At 33.2% G+C, this 27,486-nt stretch overlaps 1 protein-coding gene and 1 pseudogene across 1 annotated transcript; one reads left to right on the forward strand and one right to left on the reverse strand.

Annotated features, from left to right (window-relative positions):
- Window positions 1-3,943: 3,943 nt before the first annotated feature.
- LOC140056202 (mitochondrial inner membrane m-AAA protease component paraplegin-like) lies at window positions 3,944-27,389 on the reverse strand. Its single transcript, XM_072101498.1, has 15 exons — window positions 27,029-27,389; window positions 26,587-26,689; window positions 25,942-26,031; window positions 21,862-22,013; window positions 21,420-21,533; window positions 12,194-12,307; window positions 11,389-11,527; window positions 10,855-11,000; window positions 8,682-8,920; window positions 8,343-8,472; window positions 7,975-8,137; window positions 7,126-7,509; window positions 6,722-6,882; window positions 6,079-6,156; window positions 3,944-5,630 (listed from the first exon to the last, which is right to left on the reverse strand). The coding sequence occupies exons 1-15, from the start codon at window positions 27,281-27,283 to the stop codon at window positions 5,472-5,474; spliced, it is 2,427 nt and encodes an 808-aa protein (XP_071957599.1). The 5' UTR covers window positions 27,284-27,389; the 3' UTR covers window positions 3,944-5,471.
- On the forward strand, window positions 14,666-15,811 carry LOC140056203 (uncharacterized; annotated as a pseudogene).
- Window positions 27,390-27,486: the final 97 nt, after the last annotated feature.

The raw sequence follows: 27,486 nt of genomic DNA on the forward strand, positions 1-27,486 counted from the left end.
TTCCCCTAAGGATATCATACAACATGATGTCGGTTAGGACACATGCCAACATTAATGTTACTGTCTTTCTAGGATGTTATAGGTACAGATCATAAGTGATTGTATTTCCTATAGGCTCCTGGTGTTCATTACAGCAGCATTTTATCGGTTGTCTTTGTTTGAGAATGTTTTAAAATGATGTCTTAAACATGTTATTAATCCTGTTAGTCATGAGCTATCCTAGGTATTTCATACTTCTGTTATAATACAATATAAGTGATTACCCTATATAGATTACAATCATATTAAGAGCATTAATGTTCTGTATAAAAAGATATACTGATAGTTTGTGCATGGAGGTTTAATAAGTATACCTCCATGGTTTGTGTGTTGAGGATCCTGCATTTAATGGCAAACCCATTCATTTAGACAAAAATACAATGTCGAGGCTTAAATGCAACAAAACATATCTGAAATAATGCCAGAATAATATATAAGGATAAGATGAAGCTTGGAAAAGATAAATTTACTTACTTATGGTATTATTCCAAATGTAATATTCTGTATATGAAATATACTTGAAATACAGTTATATGTTCAATGTAGCCCTTGTTGATTTCATTCACAACATATAATGTCCTACTGTAGGCCCACTGTACTGTCTATAGAGAATATCCTTGAAAGAAGTAATTGTCAAGTTTCAACCAATCACAGGCTTCAAAACAGACAGTTTAAGTGCTGGGTGGGTAATCCCTTTGAAAAGGATATTCACACTTTATTGATAAAGCTTCTTTTCTAATAAGGGAATGACAATGGCAGGTGTAGATGGGAGGAGGGTTGTAAAAGGAGTGAGAGTCATCTGAAATTCAAGGGTGTATCTATGAAATGAGTAGGAAATGTGTGGGTGACTGTCTGGGGTGGGGGGGGGGGGGGGGGGGGGGTGGGGGGAGGGCGTTTAACACATTTATGATGATGTTGTAACTTTAAAAGAATGTACCATTTGTAAAAAGTGTATGTAATATTTATTATGCAAAACACAAACAATTGACAAAATGAAATATTAGTAGTATAAGATAAAGATATTATTTGTGAAAGTTATGCTATAATATACAGATAAAACATTTATAATTCATTTTGAATTTATTACTACTTGTTTGTAACAAAAATTGTTGTAAAATTAAAACTAATTCAAACTTCTTATTTTAAAATCTGAAAAGGCAAATACATTTTCAACAGATTTCCGATTATTTAAGTTGTTGAAAGACAGTTTTAAGTAGGCGACTGTATTATCCACAAGCCTCACCTTTGCTAAAATACAACATGTAGAATAATCTATTTGTCCATATCCAAGACTGACTTGGAGGTTTTGTCTGTGCTTAACTATCATACTCATATGACTGAGTATTTAAGTTTCTGACTCATTTTAAGAAAGTTATTATAAACTTAAACTTTCTGTCATAAATAAATCATCATATGTTTGTACATCTTTTAACACTAATATTTATGACAGAACCTTGTTGAGTTTTAGCAATATAAATATAAAGAGTTGATTGATTATTTTATGATTTATTAATAATGATTGATAGAGGAGTGATTGATTGATTGACAGCTGCAATTGAATGACATTGTATTCCAGTGTGTTTGTATATTGAAAACATAAAGCGAGAAATATTTGCAATTATTACTTTCAACGAACTCTACTTTCCATGCTGTTGAATCGAGCAGGGGTCATGAAACACACGGCCAGTCTGTGGTTCTTTTTTGGCCAGCCTGTGGTCCTAATTTTATAGGATAAATTTAAACACAAGATTTATGGTATTGCTAACGCAATCCAAGTATCCTACCCCTACAGTAATTTTCCCTAACTTTCCTAGTACCTAATCCCAATGTAACATACTCTGTCATTATTCACTAATGTTTGATAATGTTTGATATCAATACTTTAAACCTTTTAAGGAAATTTCCTAGTACCCAATCCCTGTGGAACGTACTCTGTCATTACAGTAATGTTTGATAATGTTTGATATTGATACTTTAAAACTTTTAGGAAATTGGTTATAAGTGTGTTAAACTGCTGTCACTTAAAATGCATCACTCATTCATCAAATTTGAAATAATGATGGAAAAGTTTCACTTTCTGATTTTCAACGAAACCATTTTAAATCCCTCGTTTCCCAAATAATAACTTGTATACTTACTTTTTCTCTTGGTGCAAGTTATTCCCTTGACTACGACGACGGAATAGCACCTCACTCCCTTGACTACGACGACGGAATAGCACCTCACTCCCTTGACTACGACGACGGAATAGCACCTCACTCCCTTGACTACGACGACGGAATAGCACCTCACTCCCTTGACTACGACGACGGAATAGCACCTCACTCCCTTGACTACGACGACGGAATAGCACCTCACTCCCTTGACTACGACGACGGAATAGCACCTCACGTCCAGCTGTGTAAATCAATCTTATATATTGTCAAATTTAATGTGAACATTTGTTGATGTCTTAAAAGAATTGGCCCAGTTAGTTTGAAGTTCAGCTGGAGTCGATATGGTTACATTCTAGATGTACTATAAGTAAGTTGTCAACTCCAATGTAGTATCGCAGTTTAAAATGTGATTATGGAAAGGATTCATTACACAATATTTAACTTAAATCATGTCTGGTTGAATTAGATTTCAGTATATTGTTTGGCTCATTGAGTAAAACAGATTAAATAGTAGAAAGATGTTGGACTGTATTTTATTTTTCACATCAAAAGGTGAAGGTGATCAGAGTTCTCATTTTTGTTTTGTTTGTTGGACATCTGGTTTAAGAAAATCATCACAATTTTTATTTCAACACCAACTCCTTTTTCTTTCGCTATAATCTTCTCTTTCTGATGAAATCTCCACTTGCTTCCGCTTCCGGACTTTATTTTCTGTTCATATCTACTTGTGCTATCTTTTGCCAGGAGTAGTCATTTGGGACGAACACGCTAACTTGACCAAATGTGACCTGGCCTGGAAAATATTGGCAATAACACAAGCAGCTTTGCTACACACACATTTTATGTATTCATTCAAAAAATGTAATAACTACGTATAAAGTGGAACCCTTTTTAGAGTACATCTTCGAGACTCAACAAGTTTCCCTTTAATAGGGTGTCCACTGAATTGACCATAGTTTTGTCCTCCATTAGTTTCAAGTGTTTTATTAATAGGGTTGTCCCCTGAACTGGCCATAGTATTAAAACATATTGCCCTCCATTCATTTCACAGGAAAGTGTCCCATAAATAGTGGTGTCCTCTGAATAGGGGTGTCCCAAAGGCATGATTCTACTGGATTTTACGATACCTTGACATTTGGATGCTTATACTGGACGATCAGGCCCTCATGACAAGCAGAGTTGTTTGTGTGCACGAGGCTAAGCACATGAACATAATTGGCAGGTATTGGGCTTAGGCCATCTCACACACTTATGAAAGAAAACCACGAAGTGATCGGAAAGTACTGTCACAGAATAGTCATACGTGAGCTATAAAATAATATAACGTTAGAAAAAAACCCAAATGTCTAAATTGTGCAGTTGTTGATTTATCAGAATTAGTCAGCGATAAGGAAGTAGGTAGGAAATGATAGTTGGCAGTGAATGAGGCTCTAGTCATCTGTTCCTTACTCGCTCTGTTCTACAAATTTTTCAACGGTTTTGGATCATAATCAAGAATTCTTTTGACAAGTACCGGCACATTGCTGTTTCTTTATTGCTCCAAATCATTATCTTTCAACAACTACCGGTGTTCTGTTGTTTATGACTCGTACACCGGTTCATTCAGAGAGACAGACCTGTGAACAGCATATACTCTGTAGTATCTCTCTATAGTTTTTTTTTGTATCTGTCGTCACTGTGGCAGGTAACAACAGATAAGAATTTTCTTCTCTTTTTATCTAAAAAATGATAATGACAAGAACCAAAGCTGTTTTTACTAAAAGTTTTAAAGTGTTTTAATAAAATATTATACAAATTGTTAGTTAGGGGTTAAGGCAGGGTGGTGCCAACCCTACCCGTAATATCCACACAGGTTCAAGTTTCTTCTCAGTCTAACTGAAGTTCTGGTGGTAGAATAAAGTTTTCTAGGATAAGAAAAAACTTTAAACTGTACACATTAATTATAAGAATAATAAACACATTTCACTAAGTAGTAAAAAAAAAGAAATTGGTACTGATACAAGTAACCATCTTCATAGATACATCTGGTAGCCATTGACATAAACTCGGCATTTGGATTAATGCTACATTTAAGTGTACACAATATTTTCTTTCAAATGATTTTTTAGCATTTTCAAAATGTTTAAAAATCAAGCTTGATTTAAACCTGTTCGGAAATTCTAATCTAAGCTTCAGGGGAACTTTATAATACCTCTAACGGGGAAATATGAACTAGCACAACGTTCTGTTAGGGTAACGTACTTTGGTATAGTTCACCAAGTATCAACATGAAATCTTTGTTTCCGTTTTAAACATATTAATAAAATCTGAATCAAGGTTCTTTGATGACATTTAGTACAAGGTTAAATTTAATAAATGTTTGACAATACATCTGCTTCTACTGCTCCGAATATGATTTTCACCTAATCCTCCCTCGTTACATAAAAACAACAAATAAATCACGTTATGGTTCGGTTTATTTTAAATTGAAAATGTGCTTCACATCACATCATTACATTCAGTAAACAGCAGATTATTTGATTCGATTTGTTTGCTTTGAACTTGTTTAATTTAATCCAAATCTGTTGAGGTTATTCTGTCAAATTTAATTTCTCATTGTGTTCTTGTTCTAGAAATGTTCCTTTTTGCACGTTTTTAAACCATCATTTTATATCAAAAGTGTAAGCTGTTGTTTTGTCAAATTCAATTTTCCACTGACTTGTAAAATCACTTCAAATTTGTTTGATGTTCAGCTCTCTTGCATTTGCACTATTTTATGGCTTCCACACTTATTATGTTACAGTTAATATTTTATTGACCTATTAAAACTATTTTATGTTACTGTACTTTTTATTGCAACATTGTTGACTGGAATATTTTTACAAGCTTTTGTAGAATAACTAATGTTCTGTTTACACTATCAACCTAAAAAAAAAAGGTGTGATGTGTCCAAATATTGTAGTGATATAACGTCATCTCACAGTAGTAGTAGTGTAGACAGTGCTTAAGAGCATTTGTGTATGTAGGAGTTAAAATCATGCTTCTTTTTCACACCAAACTCCAAATATCACTATTGTATGTCCTCCTTCCCTCTCCCCTAAATGTTAGCAGTTACAATGTAATTAGTAACACAGCACTTATTTTCAAAATATTTTGGCCAACCCCCATTTCAAAATCCTTGATCTTCAACTGGCTTTTAAGTGATTATGTAGATGTACTGAATAATTTAATTGCCTTTCTGAGGTTAGTGTCTTTTTTTTCTCCACATATTTTTACAAAATAGAAAGTCATTTTTATTTATGTATCTTCTACATTTTTGGAATTATCATCGCCAGTATCGATGAGAGAAAATTCGTCAAATTCAATCTTCTTCTTCTCTCCGTAAGCTGGCTGACCGATCAGTGCGACAATGTCATCATAATTTAGAACCTCTTTTTCAAACAGAGTTGACGCAAGCTAAAAACAAAATTAAAGACTTCAATTATAGCGTAAAAACATATAAAAATGGTTGTAGTGAAAGACAACACAGGAGAAAAATATTAGTCTGAATAAGCTTTTAGGCTGGGAGGAAGACTCCCTGCCCATCTCCAAACAACACAATTATAATCATGTAAGTTGAAAATGAAAATAAACTGTCTGCCTCATTATAATCACATAAAGCCTTGTCTACACTATCAAACTTTATATGACAACAAAAATGTGATGTGCCCATATATGGAAACGATGATGTCATATCACTACCATATTTGGGCACATAACACATTTTTTTTGTCAAACTAGTTTTATAGTGTAGACAGACCTGTGTATTCATAAAATATATCACATTGGATTTTTGTTGATAAAAAAACAGATTAGATTTAAGGTTGGCTTTGAAAACTGAAATTAGTTAATGTATTATACAAACCTTTTTGAGTGTATCTGTATTGTCAAGTAAAATCTTTTCTGTTCGTTTATAAGCTTGAGCAATTAGTTTATTCGCTTCCTATAAGAAAAAGAAAATTTATTTCAACATGAACCCAGATAAAAGGATTAGGATGGGAAGTGCACAGCAGTCATATGATGTTTCGCAAAAAAACGCCAACATACATCAACAGCTTTTGAGTGGGCGGACATTTAAATAAATTTTAGTCGCATTTATAATAGTTTTACATTATTTTAAAAATATATTTATATAGATTAGCCAAACCAATTTTAAAAAGGTTATGTATACGCGAGTTTTAATTCCACAAAAGGGACTAAATGTATGCTTTGTAAAGTCTTTGGTAATGTGGCCATGAGAACTATGTTAGTATTGCATCAAGGATTTCAACTTTAGGCTAAAACTCTGTCTACACTATCAAATTTGTTTGACAAAGTGTGATGTGCCCAATTATGGTAATGATATGACATCACATAAGGTTTGACAGTGTAGACAGAGCTTAAGGTAAACACTAAAATATTTATTTGGTATTTAAGGTAAATATCTTACTTTAATGTGTAATTGGTGAATATGGCCTACAAACAGTTAGGACCCAGCAAGCAGTAAAGTAGGCCAATTACACACTAACCTGGTCAATCATTTGCTGTAGGTACTGACTGTATGGTTTCTTGCCTACTTCATTTGATTCCACCTCTGGGAATGACATATTTCCTATGACATCACTCAGGCCATAAGTACGTACTTGAGCATACACCATCTTGGTTACTCTTTTAAGATCATCCTGTGCTCCTACACAAAGTTATAAAAGTTAGGATAATTTGAATAATCAAGATAATAAGATGGTTCAAATATAAGGATGTCCATTTTGGACTACAAAAGGACTATTAATCTATTAGTTTGTGATTTTATATTTATTGTTTTATATCAAATTGTAGAGAATACATCAATTCAGCACTTGTCTTGCCTTTGTATTTTAATAATTGTTTTTTATTGAATAAAAATTTTATTTATGAAGTTCATGAGTTGAATTACCTGTCGTTACTTTATTAAAGATAATAGACTCAGCTACTCTGCCACCAAGGGCCATACACACTTTATCAAACAACTGCTCCTTTGAGTACAGCTTCTGATCAGATGGAAGATATTGCGTAAACCCAAGAGATGCGTTGGCACGCGGTACTATTGACACCCTCATCAACGCATCTGTGTGTTCCAGCAACCAACCAGTTAACGCATGTCCGGATTCATGATAAGCTACTATAAGCCTTTCGTCCTTTGACAACGAGGTGCTTTTTTTGGCTGCTCCTGCTACGATTCGTTCAACCGCGAACTCAAAGTCATCTCCTTTTATGACCTTGTTGTTTTCACGTGCGGCATGTAAGGCTGCTTCGTTACAAATGTTTGCTATATCTGCCCCTGTATACAAAATAATTTATACAAAAAATACTTACATTTTATATCAGAAATGGTTTTTGGTTAAAATTAACCAAAACTGTTTATACGTGAATAACTTTATTAAAAATGCAAAATGGCCTATTTAAAGTTTGATTTATTAATCTTCCTTTTTCATTTTTTTGGAGGATAATACATCTTTAAATACATTTACGAGGAGTATCTAAGTCAGCTGATTATTTGTACTGTATCTCAACTTGTTCATTATCATCTATGCAAATTCAGTAACTCATTCGTATCATAGACGCCTATGTAACCTTCCATGATACAGACATCATATGTGAAATAAATGCTGTTAATACAGAATTTGCCCGATACTGTGCATGTGTACTTGAATATCTTTGTGGTTACAATGCTTGCCTTGCCTACAAGTATTTCAGTAGTAGGTTTGAATCAGCCTGACACCAGGAATGTAAAAGATCCACCTACCACTCATTCCTGGAGAGAGTTGAGCAAGTCGTTTAGAATATGCAGGTGGTTCTTTTTCAAGTGTTAGGACTTTCAGATGCTGTTCAAAGATCTCCTTTCGCTCAGCCAATGTTGGAATGTCAATCAAAATGTGTCTATCGAATCGACCTGGACGAAGCAACGCCTATAAAATCACATCACAATAAAAATGTTAATGTTTTAGAAATTTTCGGAAGGTCAAAATCGTGTTGTTTTATTACATTTTTTTTTTTTGGTAAGATAAGTAGAATCTGGGCCAAGACCTAAATCATCAGATTTTCAAGGAAAAATAATGCAGGATATAACCTAGAAATTGTGCAAAGCCGAAAAAAAACAAAACAAAACTCTACTTTATCAAGGACATCAGCTCTATTAGTAGAAGCTAACATGATAACGCCCTCCTGTGTTCCCATTCCATCCATTTCAACCAAAAGCTGGTTCAATGTCTGTTCCTCCTCCCCTGAACCTCCACTTGAAGTGCTTCAAAAATGAAAAGTAACAATGTATTTTTTTTGTGAATTCTAAAGATGTTTTTATGTATTTTCAACATTTTTATGAAGGTGAAAAAATAACTCTTCAATTCAATCATCAGGTGCTAGGCCCTGAATAAAATCACTCTTCAATTTAATCATCAGGTGCTAGGCCCTGAATGTCTTAAAATATATAATATCGAATAATAACAATCTTACTTTTCTGTCCTTTTCCTTCCTATAGCATCAACTTCATCAATATAAACAATACAAGGTGCTCTTTTTCTTGCCTCCTTAAACAGATTTCGTACCCTAGCTGCACCAAGCCCACCAATCATCTCCACAAACTCAGAGCCTGCCATGGCTAGAAATGGAACATCAGCCTCAGTGGCTACAGCCTTAGCAAGTAAGGTCTTACCACAGCCTGGAGGGCCTAGCAATAAAGCACCTTTTGGAACCTAAAGGAATAGAATTGAATGAGGAAAAGGATAAGGAATGGCGGATAGATAGAGGAAGATGAAAATGAGGGGCCTTGTTTGTGGCTGAAGGATGGTTTGAAAATTTCAAGAGAGGGTTTAGGAATGTGAAGAATTCCTTTGGAGATTTGACGAGTAGTCATCTTCCCATTAGCAATAATTTTAGTTAGGAGATGGCATAAGCCTTGAGAAGCAAGAAGATTGAGGGTTTTAAAAGTAAGACAACCTAGTTGGTAGTGTAGTCTTTTCTGAAGAGGAATGGTATGGGCTTGTCTAAAGTGATCATCAGAGAGGTGTGACATAGGATGAAGTTTGAGAATAAATATTAATGTGTAAAGCTCCGTTTTTGATTTTTTGTAGTTTACTAGAGAAGTTAGTATTGGAGTTAGAATCCCAGACTGAGCAGCAGTAATCAAATTGGGAAAGAGATAAAGCATTATAAAGGAGAGACTGGTTGAGAAATTTAGAGGTGCGTGCAAGAAAGAAGTTTGTTGAGTTAAGTTTTTTACATAAAGCAGAAGTGTGCGATTTCCATGTAAGAGTGTTATCAATTATAACTCCAAGGTGTTTGAGCTGATTATTTTTAATGTTGAGATTAATGCTATTAGTAGTTGTTTTTAGTTTGTGTGAGGAACCAATTAACATAGATTTATTTTTTTGAACATTAAGTGAAAGTTTGTTAGCATTGAGCCACAAAGAAAGGTGAGAAAGAGTCATATTTAGTTTTTGATTAGGAGTAAAGATGTTATACTGTAATATATAATAGTGTCATCGGCATACAGTGTGTATGTTACTATCTAGATTAGTAAATGCAGAGGGAAGATCATTAATATATAAAAAAAATAAGAGAGGTCCAATAATGGAGCCTTGCGGGACTCCCGCATAAAAAGAACTAGTGTCAGATAGAGTGTTGCCATATAGCACTACGTGATGTTAAGTAAGATTTAAACCAGGTAGAAGCGAAGCCATATAGGGAAGTTTGGAGAGAAGAATGTTATGGTTAACTGTGTCGAAGGCTTTTCTAAGATCTATCTAAGATGGAGCCATTGAGTTTTCTTTGGTTAGTTGCATTAAGCCAGTTATCATAGGTATTAGTAAGTGCAGTAAGAGAAATTAAAGGGGCATTGGGTAAGGTAGGATAAGGGATCATTGCAGTTAGCTTGAGAAGGGATCTGGGTAGTAATATTTACAAAGAATGAGTTGAAGGAATTCGCAATAGTTTTAGAATCAGTAATTTCAAGGTCATAGAGAGAAGGAAGGAGGTTCTATGTGTGTCATACTAAATCATATTGGAGTGCTCTGCTGAACATTTTGTTTTGGAACAACAGCAACTGTATACTAAACATGTGTGATATAGTTTGGACAAATTCTGCATCAAACCATTATGTTCGATCACAAGTAAAAAATCAAAATACCAGGATTGAACCAGAGGAAGAGGATACATATAGATGCATCCGGTATATCACCTAAGTAAGTATTTTACATTATTTTATATTTCGCCAAATTTCAAATACAGTACAAAGATATAAAAACAGTTCAAAAGTAAATCAATGAGGCAGGATCACCTACAAGTTATAAATAAAAAATAACCGTCGAGTGGCTCTCCAGTAACCGTCGAGTGGCTCTCCAGTAACCGTCGAGAGGCTCTCCAGTAACCGTCGAGAGGCTCTCCAGTAACCGTCGAGTGGCTCTCCAGTAACCGTCGAGTGGCTCTCCAGTAACCGTCGAGTCGAGAGGCTCTCCAGTAACCGTCGAGTAGAGAGGCTCTCTAGTAACCGTCGAGGGGCTCTCTAGTAACCGTCGAGTCGAGAGGCTCTCCAGTAACCGTCGAGAGGCTCTCCAGTAACCGTCGAGGGGCTCTCCAGTAACCGTCAAGAGGCTCTCCAATAGTAAGTATTGCATTGTTGAATATTTACCTTAGCCCCAAGTTCTTGAAATTTTTGAGGTGTTTTGAGATAGTCTACAAACTCCATAACCTCTTGCTTTGCCTCTTTTAACCCAGCTACATCAGAGAATGTCACACCCTTGCCTTTGGAATCAACTATTGTGAACTTTGGTTTGGCTGAAATAAAAAAAAATATTAATATTTATTTAGCATCTCAAGAAAAAAAAAGAATGAAAGTTTTTCTTAATGTGGAACAAAACTATCAAAATGACATTGATTGATTTAAAAATACAAAATGCACTTTCTATTTATATATTAAGCGTCTCATTGCAAACAAACAAGAACAAAAAAGTGCCCATAATAATGTACATGATGTCATATCACTAGCATATTTGGGCACATCACTTTTGTCAAACTAGTTTGATAGTGTAAACAGAGCTTAAAAGAGCTCCTCTCAGATTACAAAGTAATTATGAAGAATAAATTGAAACTCTTATCTTATTAAAAGCTATTTTTGCAAATATTTAATTTTTCAACAAGATGGAATACAGAATAAAAAACTTACTTATCTGCATAATTGAATTAATTCCTCCGCCACTTTTCATAGCTGCACGGAACAAATAGAACAACGCACCAAGAAATGCAACAGTCAGGAATATGTTGCTAATACCATCAGGACTTGAATGGCTGTAGTTTATAGGAATCTTAAAAGAGAAACAAATATCATAAACAAGGCCATATACTGCAGTCGCGTGCGCAAATTGAAGTTAGTGTTTACCGACCGACCAACATAGTGAGCTGCTTTTGCACGCGACTAAAAGCAAAGTATTCTGAAAAATTTGTATTGTTAAATAACAGGCAACGACCGCTGACATATCAATTGACCTGATCTAGGTTAGTAGTCGGTCTTTGGTTATCACAAATTGAAGGCTCCCTATTAATCAATATCAATCAATCAATCCCTATAAACAATAAGTGCTCGATACAAAAGCTGAGAAGAATTGATAAATAAATGATTTTAGTAAATGTTTTTGAAAGTGTTAATACAGTACTTAAAATCACATTGTGATGAGCACAAAAATGTAAAGAGTGCCCTCTAGAGCTACACTCGGGTTAAATATGAAGTAGTTAAATATTTGAACAGCACCCTCTACTATTTTTCAAAACAGTTACACTAGAAAACGTACACTTCACATTATATTTCTGGTGGGTCCCAAAGCTAAATATCTCATCTAAAGGATGGAACATTTAATTCATCTCACCAGACCCAGTGTACAACAGTATAATCATTCAAATTAGAACCCAAAGGGTGTTTGTGGGGAGTCTAGTGTCTGTGACCAAGCCAGTATCAAATATATCTGTCGTCTTACTCGGTCATTTGACGGAATTCCAAGTTCTTCTTCTGCCTTTCTAAGTTTCTCTTCAAACGTTGCAATGTTGCCCACTCTCATACGATAGTAGTTTGGTTGATTTCCTCGTCCAATCTATACAAATCATCAAAGAATTTTCAGTTAACAAAATATATTATTATAACATCATCATCAGCATATATACAGCAAGACCCATTTGTTACAGATTGTGATATTTTGTTAATGACTACGCTATATTTTATTCCATACCTTACAACATTAATGTACGACATACCCTTGTTGCGACTGGAAACAATAATCATAATTTTGAGTGTTACATTTTTGTTAACAGTGCCCTCCATGTTGAGATTTTAAAAATAAATGAGGGCGCTATATTAAATGTATAAATACTCATGAATGTAAAATGAATGGCAGGGTATCTGAATACAAGCAGAATATACTTTTTCTTCAATTTATTTATGCAATAATAATTTAAGCAATGACTTAGTGCGGTCCCAACTAGGGAAATCTGAGCGTTGTCAACTGTTCACTTCTTTAACATTAATTACTCAAATTATTCAATTTCTCTATCAGTAAATTTCTGTCAGGTTTTCTCAGAATAGCCTCAACGTAATTAAATTGACTTGAATGTTGTTGATAGAAGATAATAGATTTAATTAGCATCACTTATTGTCCTCAAAGGTCTAATGAAAGCCAAATGACATTTACTAAAATGTCATGCAGAGTTGACCCTGACAAGGTAACATGTTACAACATCTCCATGGTGACATCCCCATGGTCACTGAGCTTTACCATAACAAGGGTATGTGGTACATTACTGTTGTAATGTATGGAATAAAATATATACTGGTATGTGTATTTCTGCCATGATGACATAGTGACTAACTTTATCATGACAAGGGTATGTGGTACCTTAATGTTGTAATGTATGGAATAAAATTTAATGTTGCTGGTATGCGTATTTCTTCCACGTAACATTATGTACTACATTAAATGTTGCAATTGAAGGAATTAATCAAATTAACACACATGATAAACTGTACTTCTTGAAAACAGTAAAAACTTTTAGCAGAAATACGCCCCAGACATTTGGAAATTCCGAACATCAGAAAAAAAACCCTTTATCTTAGAAAAATCAAAGGATTATCATTTCTACCTCATTTTTTTAAGCTGATCGCATGAACCAAATTTCCGAAGAATGTCATTTGAAATATGTCTAACACAGAGGTGTACACAGACATGGATTAATACGACAAGTGTAGAAATCATTATCGTTAATCCAACTGAACTACTGGTCATGTAAACATCCTGTATCTAGCATCCTATGATTGGCCTTGGAAGATGCACCACCAATAACAAATAAGAACTTGCACTAACCAGGGAGTTGTAAAGCTCTGTCTACACTATCAAACTTTATAAGACAAACAAATGTGATATGCCCATATATAGATATGATGATGGCATAGTACCACCATATTTAAGCATATCACTACCATATTTGGGCACATACTGTACACACTGTCAAAGTTTTTACCACTCCCTAAACAAAGTAGAATGCACTATTTCATTTCAACACCAATATTTGGGGGCCAACATTATATCACTTGGCGACAGTTGACAGAAATTTCGACTATTCCATTTTCCTTTTGAGGGGTGTTTATTCTGGGAATATGGCATGTTAGTTTATTTAAGTAGGATCTTACATAACAGATATCAAATCTTGTTTTTTTCACTTAATATTTAAAAACCGAATATTGTACATGACATTTTTGATTCAAGCTAAAGGAAGATAACAACTTAAACAACTTGCACCTTGACAGAAAATCTGAAATCAAAACGTAAGGCCATATAAAAAAAAACAACAGTTGATCGTCCCCGCCCGCATGCTTTTTTCAGGCCGCATCAATTTTTATTTTATTTTTTATTTCGATATTTTGTATATAAAACATTGATTTATGTTGTACCTTTGTCGAAAGCTAGGCCTAGCTCTTTCTTTTTTCGTGATCCACAGCCGTCGGGAGCCATCGATACACATCGTCGACTGCGATAAATTTGAGGTCATATTCTTTGATTATAGGTCAGCGCTGATAGAGGTATCACTGCCGTTGAATGTATGAATATTTTGAATTACACTCATCATGGGTATAATATTTTACATAAACGTCTGGATCTAATTAGAATTTTCACAGCCGCTATATGCTCGCTACTCCTTAAAAATGTTGCCGTGAAGCAAAAAACGACTGGATTTGGAGAACGTTTACGATTGCTCCATCGATGCACCACATGTTTTCGGTTCTACCTTGTTTCTATCGCTATATTCTATACATTTGAGTTACAGTATACACTATTAATATTTATAATTATTGGTTCCTTGGTAGGCCTACTTTTTAGTCCTTTTATCAATTGTTACATAATAATTTGATCTAGGATAGTAGGATACTGCTAGACTAAATAGTCTAGTAGATAAACAACATGGTTTTTATTTGTGTTTCGATTCGGACTGCAACAAAAATCGTGAAGCCGGCCCTTGGTATGCGAGAACGGTGTAGTGGACGGCCGACGTACTCTCGCAGACATTTTCTCTGATTTTGCAGGCGGCGAATTCGATCAAGGTGGACCGATAGGAGACCAATACCAAACTACGGAGGTGAGTAATTGTTCGGTAAAAATGTTCATATAGAAGTAACAAAACTGTAGGCTAGCATATTGTCGCAAGAGAGTGTAGAGTTTGCCTATCCATAGAGGGGCGAATCGACCCGGCTGGGTTGAAACTGTCCCATATGGCTAGATGTTTACGGACGTGTTCGGGTACATGACCCACGTCCTGTTTTAAAAATATGTGTGTATGCATTGATATTCCCTCCCTCTTTGGATGTCATATTATCATATTATTGTCATGTTCAGAATTCTTTCAACACAACTGAATTTACCATATATTTACCCCTACTATTTTTCATTCTTTATTCTAGTGTGAAGAATGCTTCAAGTGGCGAGTATGTTATGCAGCACATGTTCTGAAGCGTGACCAAAGGCAGCTCTTGGAACGAGAACTGGACACACTGTCGTATTCATGTGGAACTTGTTTTCAAGACATCCTGGGAGAGGACGATTCTATTGTTTTTGTCAATGACAAAATGACATGTGCCCTGCCTATCGAAGCAGCTTATTACATAACATTCACAGACCCCCTGTGCTTTTATTGTGGAACTGAGCACAATTTATCAATTGAGAACATGAATTATCCACTTTGTAAGGTATCAGGCAAAACACCCAAAAGGAAAATCACTAGAGCATTTGTGCCACAGTAGGCTAATAATATCCAGAAGTTTGATATAAAGTCAAAGTGTACAAAAAGGACTTTTATTGTGACCCCCTGATAAAATAAAAAAAAAGGTGTATTTTAATATTTGCTGTTCTGTATACTTATGTTTGTTTAGACATCTTACAGTACTTACCATATTTATTTGAATTGCGAGGGGTGGGAGTGATTTTTATTCATAGCGGCATGTTTATTCAAGAAAATATGGTAGTGAGTCGCCATCTTGGAAAAATAAAAAATAAAAAATAAAAAGAGCCTCTTCCTTCCTTTTTTTAGAAAACCAGGACGATCAACTGTTGTTTTTTTTTACATGGCCTAATCATAGATCTTAAGCACCTGCTTAGCTTCCTGATGTTCACAAACAAGAACTAAAAAAAAAAATAGTCGCACCTTTTTTTTTTGGTTAAGCTTCAATTATTTTTTGTTAGCTTCCGGATTAATGACGGCGTACTTAAACACAATTGTTTATAATAATTCCATTCTTGAAATATGAATTGACACAGGGTCGGATTGAACCTTTATGAAAAGAAGGAAAGCAACATTACGAGGTACACTATAATGTATGTATAATCTATAGTTAGGTACTGGAATATATATTCTAACCTCCTTTTTTTCATTTCATACAAGAGCCGAATTGGTCCATGCATCATCCCGCGTCACTATTAAACCTTGGATTTTGATTGGAAGACAACCACCAAGCTACAGCCCCACTACTACCAAAATAATTTTATATACATTAATAAAATTAAATTATCAAATAAAACATTAATAGCATTCTGTGAACGTGCTTCTGTATCACTAAAGTATTCAAGTAAACTTCCTTGACTTTTATGAAACCTAATTATACTATAAAGAAATATTATCTAATCCCACTTGCCCATGTCCCGAGAAAATCCCCTTCATCAAATTATCCTTGCGGCTAAAAACTTAATCCATTGAAAAGCCTAGTCTCTTAGAATAACTTCAAAAAGCCATTACAATCGTTTAAAATTAGTTATTAAAAGGCAGATGGATAAAAGCTATAGGAACAAATGGCAATGAGAATTCTATCTTGTATCTTTTATACAAAATCAATGTTTAGTGAAGCATATTCTATAGTTTATCAGATTTTGAACAAGATATTTATAGATGATTATTATTGTGTGGGAAGGGAACTACCATGCTCTGCTTTCAGTAAACAACTTTGTTTCAATATGGAAAACAGAAAATCATAATATTTTATTACTATTTTTAGTAAAATACAGTATGCAATATATTATCTGTGTACATATAGTACATGTTAAGAACATGGTACATTATTTGAAAAGAGTAGGGAACTGTCTTCTGGTTAACTCATCTGGGCAGGGGAAAATTACTTGGATAAAGAGGTTGGCATTTGTACATTTCTTCCTCATAAACATTTTAGCTACTTTAGCTATACTATACATGGGATATCATAATGCTGTCACAGCTAAAGGGTGTCTCTACAACATTAAACATAACAATTCATTTTTGACTGAAGGATCATGATTGATCAAACATATAAAAATATATGTTTTCTTTAATTTTAAGTTAATATTTGGACGCACCTTTATCATCAAAGTGTGTCACTGTTGTAAAAGTGAAGTTTCCAATAAATTATTATTATTATACTATAATTAATAAATACTATAATAAATTAACAATGGGATGAAAGAAAAAATAAATGAATGCAAATGAAGAACAGTATTAAACGTGATGCGGATTAAAAACAGAAGTTCATTAATGGTATTAATAATTTATAACCAGGTCTGCATGATGTTAATGGTAGAAAATGTATATAAATAGATGACCTTGGCGTCGCATTAGAGTTGTTGTTGTCAGAGGATGCATGTCTCTGTTCATGTTATTATTTCATTAATAATTTTAAAACATTTCATAATAATTTCTGTATTTAAATTGTAACAAAATATATATTTTTCAACCGCATTGAGTAAAGAAAACAAGATTTGATGTAGTCTGTTATGCAAGACCCTACTAGAATAAACTGTCATGCCATATTCCCAGAATAAACACCGCTCAAAAGAAAAATGGAATAGTCGCAATTTCTGTCAATTGTCACTAAGTAATAATGTTGGGCCACCAAAAAATGGTTTTGGTTTTTTTTTATTGAAAGAAACAAGCAAAATAGTAGTAGTTAAATGGAAATTTTGGTATTCTTAAAAACTGATAAATAATGTAATGATTAGGTAAAGATTAAAAATATAGTTAATCCATGAGTAGTTTAAAGTATTTTGCCGTTCAGTTTAATTGAAATATTTTGACCGTGACCACCCACTGGTACATGTTAAGGTCTGGGAACATCCTGTAATATAATGGTCCAGCAAATTTACAAAAAGGGAAACAACCCTGGAAGATATGGTAAATTGATTTTGGTTTTGACTAACTTTAGAATTAATTATATTCATCCTGCAAAATAATATCTATTGTTGAACCCGATCAGAACTTTATTTAACAAATTGAATTAACAATTATACATGTTGATATAGAAATATAAAAGCTATCATTATAAAACGGACACACACAATCAGTGAAAACACCAAACATACAAAATTTAAATAGGCCTAAAAAAACAGCAAGGAAATATAAAAGACAAAAATAAGAACTATCGGTAACACGATATAAAACAACTGTACAAAAAATAAGAAACTGTTTTTTTACCAATTGCTACCATACCAGCATTTGTCATTAATAATGTTGATGACGTATATCCTATATTTTAATTATTAATCATTTTATTGAATCTATATATTAATATGTTGGATTGGAGCTATAGGTGAATGTCAGCCACAGTGCCTGCAACCAAAACCAGCACACTAGGTGGAAGATGCTCTAGTGGCATAATTAGCACTCCTAAGGGGCCCTCCAACACTGGGCTGCTCATGCTCTGGGGGCCACTGGGTTTAGCCCATGAGCGCTCATAGGTCACAGCGCTCATAGGTCACAGCGCTCATACATCACTGAAATGATCTACTGTCTATTTTGTGCTCATAAACAGCCTGATCTCATTCGAAGTATTTTACCTATTCATATATAACAATTAACCATTTTGCCTGTCCGATTCCTTACGATAACACTACATCACAATTGTAAGCAAAAACATGTAACTTTTTAGAGCTTCAATTTTTAAAAGGTCAATTTTTATGAACAAATGACCGAGACAAAAAATGAAACGAGAAGTAAGACCATATGGGATACTTGATACAGGCATTAACCTTTGTCTCTGCACACAAATTGGATGAGATGTAAAAAGGCTTTTAGTTATGTGTAGTAGCAGCAGTGGCTATATTATTAGCAGTGAGTAACAACAACAGGCAAATTGTATTACTAATGGAAAAGTTCACCCATTCTATGGAAGAAGAGTTTTGTATTAAACTCATGAGAAAAAGTTGTTACAAATTTTTAAAGTAATCAGCGTGTGTACAGGGCAGATACAGTGATAATGGTGGAGCAATAAGACAGGGTCACTGTAAATCTCATAATATCGGCATAGTTTCTTAACATTTAACAAAATATCAATAAAAAAGCTTAAAAACACATTTGAAAGGTGAGAATTCTAACTCGACAAAAACAACTGCAATCACAAAACCGTTGTAAACTTTGGCCTAGCTAACGTTCAGTTCAATTACTAGCTTATCATGGTTCTTATGCACGTATGAAAGAACATACTAAATCCATCATTTTATATTGATTGCCAGGATATTCTATAAGTTGCCTAAAAGCTACTAATAGAAATATATAGCCAGTGTCTTTATTTTGAATGACGTAAATTTCCTGGCAACCTTAGATGGCAGATGTTGGTGACGCATTCAATTGGCTAGCGTACAGGTGGTTTTAAGACGTGTACATACTTTGATGAGATGTTGATTGTGATTTAACGATGCATGTAATCACTTGGCATATTAGTCTTCTTGCAAGTATTTCACTAAATTCTGCTGAATCCATTTTTATTATTTATTTACTAAAATGAAATGATTCATTTGTCTATCGTCATTAATACTAAAGCTCTGTCTACACTATCAAAAAATTTGCTGTGACCATATATGGACATGATGATGTCATATTGCTAACATATTTGGCCATAATTACATATGGTATTAAAAAAATTACAGACATATAATGAGGTTCTCTCACTTTTTAAAAATACATTGTTACTAAGCGACTTTGCTTTGTAAATCTTCTTGATATGATCTCATCGCATACCACATCAACATATCACAACAATAATAACAATTTATTTTGAGATAATTAAGACGACATAATAAAAACAAGATATTAAAAATAAGTAAGAAAATACTTTGAATACAATGTTGATTGTAAACATCTCAACAAATCAAAACATTCTACACTTTCTAAGTAACTTGGCAAAACAAGTCTATAGAACAATTCATACTAAATATACTCTAATCAGATCTCGTTAGGATATCGCATTTGCTGTAATTCACTCACCTTAAAATTAATAAAAATGCCCACGTCTCTCAAACAGAATGCCATAGGTTAGCAAAACACAAAGTAGTAACAACCAAACCTAATTTCAAGACGGTTATTAATGTAGCGCTTAGATGTAGATTAAAAAAAATATGGTTTGTGATGTGTTTCTATAATTTACATAACATAAAACTAGGTTTCTGTCTACACTATCAAATATTAAGAGACAAAAAAAATGATGTGTCCATATATGGACATGATGATATCATATCACTACCATATTTGGGTACATCACACTTTTTTTGTCGAACTAGTTTGATAGTGTAGACAGAGCTTTAGACAATGAACGGTGGAATTTATCAATGACCACATATCAAAATCGTATAAAAGGGTTTATAAATCTGCTAAACTCATAGATACAGTTGGTACTATAACAAATGACTATTTACACTTATGGATTAGCTATGACTATTTACACTTATGGATAAGCTATTAACGAATGCACTTAGTTTATTATAGATGAAGGAGCGTTTCGTCTCCATCATCATTACTATACACAACCTTTGTGATTTAAAAGGGTAAAAATAACACATTACACTTTGATTGAACTTTTGACTGTTTGTAGTAATATAGCTAAAACCTAATTCATTTGCAAATACGCAGAAAAAATCTACATAATTCTACTTTCGCTTTCCTTTCAGTGCAAATCTATGGATTTGTTTTCTTTTGATAAATATAGAAAATATTATTATTATTATTATTCAAGGTGTGTATTTATTCATCCAAAGAAATCATACAGGCATCCAAAGGCTAAAATTAGTATAATTTTACAGATATAAAAGCTTCAAAATTAATGTACATGATATAGTTATTAGTAATCAAACATTAAAAAACACATAACATCTAGAAAAAACATTAAAATCATAAAAAAGACAAATAGAAAAGTTATGTACAGTATGTTATTCTAAAAAATACATTGTGTATAGTGTATTTCATACTCGCTTGAAAATATAAAACAGTGTTACTCGTTATAAGAAAATATGAATTTTATTTTTATTTTTCAAATTTATAGTATATATTAATTATATGTTGTACTGCTGTTGATATGTTTTACAGTATTTATAATGAAATGGGCCATTCACATTTTTTTTCCTTACAAATGAAAAAAATATCTTATTCAATCCAACAATATAATTTTAGATAAAAAAATCCCACCATAGTCCCAATTTATATTAGATTTGGTACTTCTACTAATCTTGTATTGCATGTATGTATGTTTTGTTATAAACATATAAATTAATGACTCTTGATAAAAGTAAAATTAGAGACCTTCCAGTACTTCCAGGGCATTTCATATTTGTATATAATATACCCTACATTTACTTTGAAAAGAAATTTTATTTTGAATCTTGAAATGTTTTGATACGATTTGAGTGGAATAAAAAAATGTATGAATATTACCTGTCGATCAAATATTCTTGCTCCATCTTGAAGGTACACTCGAACAACATCAGATGCTGGGTTAGAAGAGGTGCCATCCTTGCCGTCGTAATAAGTCACTGATACAGACTTAACCTAAGTAGTGTTGGGGGAGAATAAATAGACTTGTTCTGTAACTGTTATTAATGGACACTCAACAAATTAAATTAAATTCAACATTTATTTCGATCAAAATAAAAAATTAACATACATATATTTGGTCGAGGGACGACATAGATAAATAAGGGCGTAGTATTAATTAAAGAATTTATTCCCCTTTTTCATTTCATCACCCATTTTATAAGCTAGAGACTTAGTACTTAAGTATGAGTACAATGTTATACGCTACAGACTTGGTGCTCTAGGTCAAGACTAGACAAAGATTGACTTAAGTATGAATACATCTGACAAACAAAATACAAACCTCTCCTTTTGCTAGCATTTCATTTAGAAATGTTTGCCAAGAGATATTTTGAGCCTCTTCACCTTTTGACAATAAGTTTAGTAGAGTAAGGATCACGAGTAAGGCAATGACGGTGCGCACGTTGTCACCCTCGGAACCATGTGGAGGTGACTCTAAACAAAAATATTAAAATAATTTCTTTATTAATAATCAGAACAGTAATTTCAACTAATCTGACAAATGTGCAAAATTCTAGATTCTTTATACAATCTAAGTGTCGATTACACCAGTGATATTGGTTTAATATCATACTTTAAGTTTGTACTTAGAGGCAGGCGGTGGGGCTTATTTGTTGGATAAGTCAGTCAAGAAAAAAGAAACTGATAATATGAGTCATACGTAAAAATCCATATTTAATCAATAATTATAGATTAAGAAAAAGAAATTGTTTTTGTACAAACACCTGCACATTTCAATGCATGAATGTTTTAGTTATTAATAATTAATTTTAAATAAGTTATAAACACATATACTGTAATTGATTTAACCATAATTTTAAATCAAAAATTATTCATGAAATCTGTTGATAAAACAATCTGTGTGAAATGTTATTTTTTTATTTTTTAAGATTAACGATTTGTATCATAAATATTTGTATTATTGCAAAAAGAAAAGTAAGATTAATTCACTTAGAACTAAGTAAATACTTTCTAAAGAAATAAAGAAAGTAATAAAAGCTGACAAGGACAAGAATAATGGTGATATATTGACATTGTATAGAAAATACAACAATAAAGATGAGCCCATCTTTCTTTATGATTTCATTAAATGTCATTATATCTGATTCTTTACAGCATTTCAACCATCTGTTCCTACAAAGTTGTAGGTTGTATTTATCTTGAATGTTTTCTGTCTAAATGTTATCGAAAGAAATTAAGTTTATATAAGTGAATATACTTCCTCCATTAAGAGGACTATAATGATTATAAGAGCCAACTAATTTGACATGGGTTGTACAAATTGATTGTTATCAAATCCATTTAGATCAATTTAAAATAAAGGGTGTGCACAAGAGGAAACCAAATTTCAGTCCATGATTCCTGAAGCAAAAAACTAGAAATTAGAACAAAAAGATGACATGTATGGAATTAGTAGCTTAGTTCAAGAAATGTCAGTTGAACAATCAAAGCATTACTACTATTACTAAAGTAGAATTCCTTTTTAAGGGGACAGATTCAGGAACCAATAAAGTGGCCACTTAAAATAGGATTGTCACTTGAATGTAGATTGGCCGTAGTGTTAAAACGGATACAGTATATTGCTTTTCATTCCTATCCCAAGTGGTGTCCAAATTACCATGGGTTGACAATTAAAACACATATTATTTTACCATGAAAAGCCTTTTAATACATAGTGTGTTAACTTAATATGAATGTCTGGAAGGATGGGTTCTATTCTAGTGTGTTCCTACATATTCTCTTCAGTTGTACTAACTTTGAATTCAACATTATACTTTGTCAAAAAGTGTTTCACACAACAAGGCAGATTGTAAATGCAATGAGATTTGTTGACCCAGATAGGTTTTAAAAAATTCATTGCACTCTTTCTTAATAAAAACTGAATCAGTTTCATTTACGTACTGTAACGTGATTGCTCTAAATAGTGAACTTGCAGTCTTAATAAAACTAGGTCTTCTATTGGTTAAATTTAAACACACTTTATTTTCTAGGTCTACCACAGTCATCTTCACAACTTATTTAGGTCAATTTAGTTTACAAGTTCAGGAAAATGTTACACAATAACACAAATGTAATAATTAGACTACATAGTTAGGCTTCAAACTTTATTCAAATTCTTGTAATTGTGTCGGGCAAATCCATAAAGTTTGTAAAGAGAGAAAATATACATTTTAAATCCAAAAGAAAAATGGTTAAAATCCAAAGAGTGGGTTAGTTGTGAGGGGAATAAATAAACATTAAATACAGTAAAGCAAGTCATTATGCTGCCTGTTGTTTTTTCCCTCTGGAGAACATGGTTGTATTTATCAGGTAAATAGGGGGTAAATAGACATGGAAATTACTGGTACATGTTTAATAAGCAAAAAAGGCTAAAATCTATTACATAAATTAATAGTACATATTAATAATAGGACAAACTTACTGCAAGCATTATGTGATTTACCTTTTAACACTTTCACCGCCAGGCATTCAACAAAGGAAGTACCCCTCACCGCCAGCCATTTTAGATAAATTTACCTGTTTTTCAAAGCTCATAGCAAAGGTGTTTGTAATCAGAATAACAAGCAATATACACTCAAATAATGAGATAGAAATAAACTTTCCAATGGTACCAAACACTTTATTGAAATAAAACTGTAATATCACATAATTGTACAAAGAACTTGGCTCACTTTTAGCACTTTAGGCTCAATCGGAGAACAAAGCAGAGATAATGAGGTTTTTAGCCTGGCTGCACCGTCTGTCAGTGTCACGTTTCTCAACCTATTCTACAAACTAGTCTAAGGCCCTGTTCAGACCCATGGCGTTAGACCGTTTTAGCGTACGACGCTAAAAGAATGTGTGTCTGAACAGTTGGGGATTAGCGTACAACGCGTCGTACAACGGTTGTAGCGTTGTAGTGGAAAACGGTTGATAGTACCGTTTTAGCGTACGACGCTACTGTAAGTCAACGTTGTATCCAATCAGAACGTTTCCTGTTATGACGCGAAACAAGGTTTGACCTAGGCTGACATCTTGTATCGTCAATGTGTGAGATGGATTTCAATAACAAAAAGGCCAGAATAAATAAGGCCTAACTACACTACAAATACAACTGTTACAAAGGCTACAAACTATTATCAACTGATTACCATTATATTTTCTAACAAATGACATAAATACATGCACCTTGTATTTAAACATAGGGACTACGATCCCATCCGCTTTTAGGCCTAGCTAGGCCTAGAGCCATTCACGCATTTCATTCAAGCTAAAAACTAGCGTGGGACATCAAGTCACTCATTCATACAAGGCAGACTAGACTGGACAAGTTTAATGCTGAAAACCCCCTAACTCCTAAAAAAAATCAGTAAACAAAAACAAGGGGAGCTGTGTCCCTTTTATTAGCAAGTTAAGGGTTATTTTCTACCGACTGGACCAAATAATATATATCTTTGACTGGATTGGATAGACTAATCACAATCATTTTTTTCTTCATTATTACGAGGCCTGCTTTATTTTCGTAACACAAGAGCCTGGGGAAAATGTTTTTTACTACAAAATAAAAACAATAGAAACAGAAATTTGGCTTTACTATATTTTTCTTAAATAAATGCTGAGGTATGTTTTATTTACGGCAAATTTTGTCATAATTGTAGGGCTGAGATCTAGGCCTATATACAGTGGAAATAATGATGAAAACACGTGGGTAAGAGCACATGAATATGCAACTAGAAACAACCTGGATGACGTACTTCCGTTGTAACGATAATCGTACGCTATGGGTCTGAACACCTCGTTTTTTTCTCTGCGGTTTGTAACGTGACCTTGATAGTAACGTTGTACGCTAAAACGGTCTAACGCCATGGGTCTGAACAGGGCCTAAGCCAGGCTAGCTAAATTATCTCCAATTATTTATTACATTTTATAAACCAGATTTAGGTACAAATATACCTTCATCATCTGGGGATAATAAATACTCATTTTCAGAGTCAGAGTCGGCAAATATTTCTGCAATTGCTTCGTCTGCAGTAAGCACATTATGTTGTTTACGGATAGGACGCGATGTAGGCCAGCTGGGTCATTGGCACTAGGGGTTAATAAAGTATCAAAATATTTGCGGTCCAGGTCGATTTGGATGTTGAAATTTTTATATGCGGTCCATATATACATGATCTAACAAATTGTGCAATAAAAAGCCAAAGACGGAAATTTCCGTCTTTGGCGGTCTGGCGCTGGGCATCGAAAGACGGAGATTTCCGTCTTTGGCGGTGAAAGTGTTAATCAAGTTGTGAAATGAGAAAGTGGAGATAAAATTAGTTTACCAAAAGTAACAGAGTAAAAAATTGATTGACACCGAAGTATAATTAATATGTTCACATACCATTGTCCTCATCTGGTCTTCTGTCGTCTTTTGAGTTGTTAGGGTCGTTCAACCTACTACTACTCGTAGTATGCAAAAGATGCACATTTCCTACAAAAGGCATTACAAAGGTTAACGACCACAGATAGTAAGTTGAACATTTTATCTCATAATTCATGGAAAATTTCTGATATCAATAATAAATGTGTAGTATGATTTACTACATTTATTATGCCACAGAAACAGAAAACAAGGAATAAAATGTTTATCATTGAATTTTCAATTATAAGTTGTTGATAGAGTTTCTATATCAAGGTTTATAAGATAAAAATACTTTTTATCTAAATTCATCATTTTATATTTAAAAATTACAAAAACATCAAGAATATTATTATTATTACAGAATTTACTAAAATTGTATTATTATTTTAATACAGGATTGTATAGTGATATTTTAATTTTGATTCTCACAATCTAAAAATGGGGTAATGGATGGAAAGTATTAATGAACCTAAATAATAATTCTTTTTTACAGTTGGTCTTTTTATTGTATATTAACATGTGTAAACACTGTATAAGATTGACATAAAAGTAGTGTTTTGCTCCATTATAACACTGCCCTTGGCAATGTTCTTATTAGTTAAATGTTAAAAACACTGAACTAACCTTGACCTATGAGTGTATGTAATTTAGGTGATTGCAACAGGTTAGAGTTTCGTATAACATGTGACAATGCTTTAACTTCTTTCCTCAATTGTTTAGAATGTTTCTGTAAAATTATTATAAAGTACTGTAACATTTAAAATATTGGAGACAAATCTATAAATATATATGGTTGTACATGGTTATTACTTCCATGTATTGTTTTTTTCTTTTTAAAAATTTTACAATTATTAATTAATCAGAAATATCCCTAAGTAGACTAGAGGCCTACTAATTAATAAATACTAGCCTTAGCCTACACTATAAGCTAGCCAGTACCTAGCTACCGGCATCCCTAGCTACCTAGTAGGCCTAGCCCTAAATTTAAAAAATATATTTAATACTGTAGTAATTTAATATTAATTAATAATATTAATAATCCACCACAATTATTATTTAAACATACGTTTGTAGAAAACGAGGAGTTAGTAACAGTTTGTTTACACTTATAATGCTTATTTTCAGAGTTCTCTCGGTGGAACAATCTGTCCCTGTTGTCACACAAACATTGAGGCCAATAATTTAGGCCTAGGCCCCCTACATGACCTTTCTGTTGATGATACACGTACGGCCTAGAAAGTTTACGGAGACTAATTCGACGATAAATCTCTAATTCACACTTGTTGGTAATACTTTTCCATATATGCAAGAAATTGGACATTATGTCAACCACAACCACACTTTTATATTAATAAACACATCGTCTTAACTTGATTAAATTAGTAAAATTAGCAGCGAAAGTAAAAATCATAATAACATTTCCATGTAAGCTGCCATGTTGAATTTTGCATTTTGGGATTCCTATCTGATTTAATATCGCCGGTGTTGTATCGGAAATATAAAATACCTTAATTCCTTTATTAT

This window comes from Antedon mediterranea, chromosome 8 (assembly GCF_964355755.1).
Source record: "Antedon mediterranea chromosome 8, ecAntMedi1.1, whole genome shotgun sequence".
Taxonomy (NCBI): domain Eukaryota; kingdom Metazoa; phylum Echinodermata; class Crinoidea; order Comatulida; family Antedonidae; genus Antedon; species Antedon mediterranea.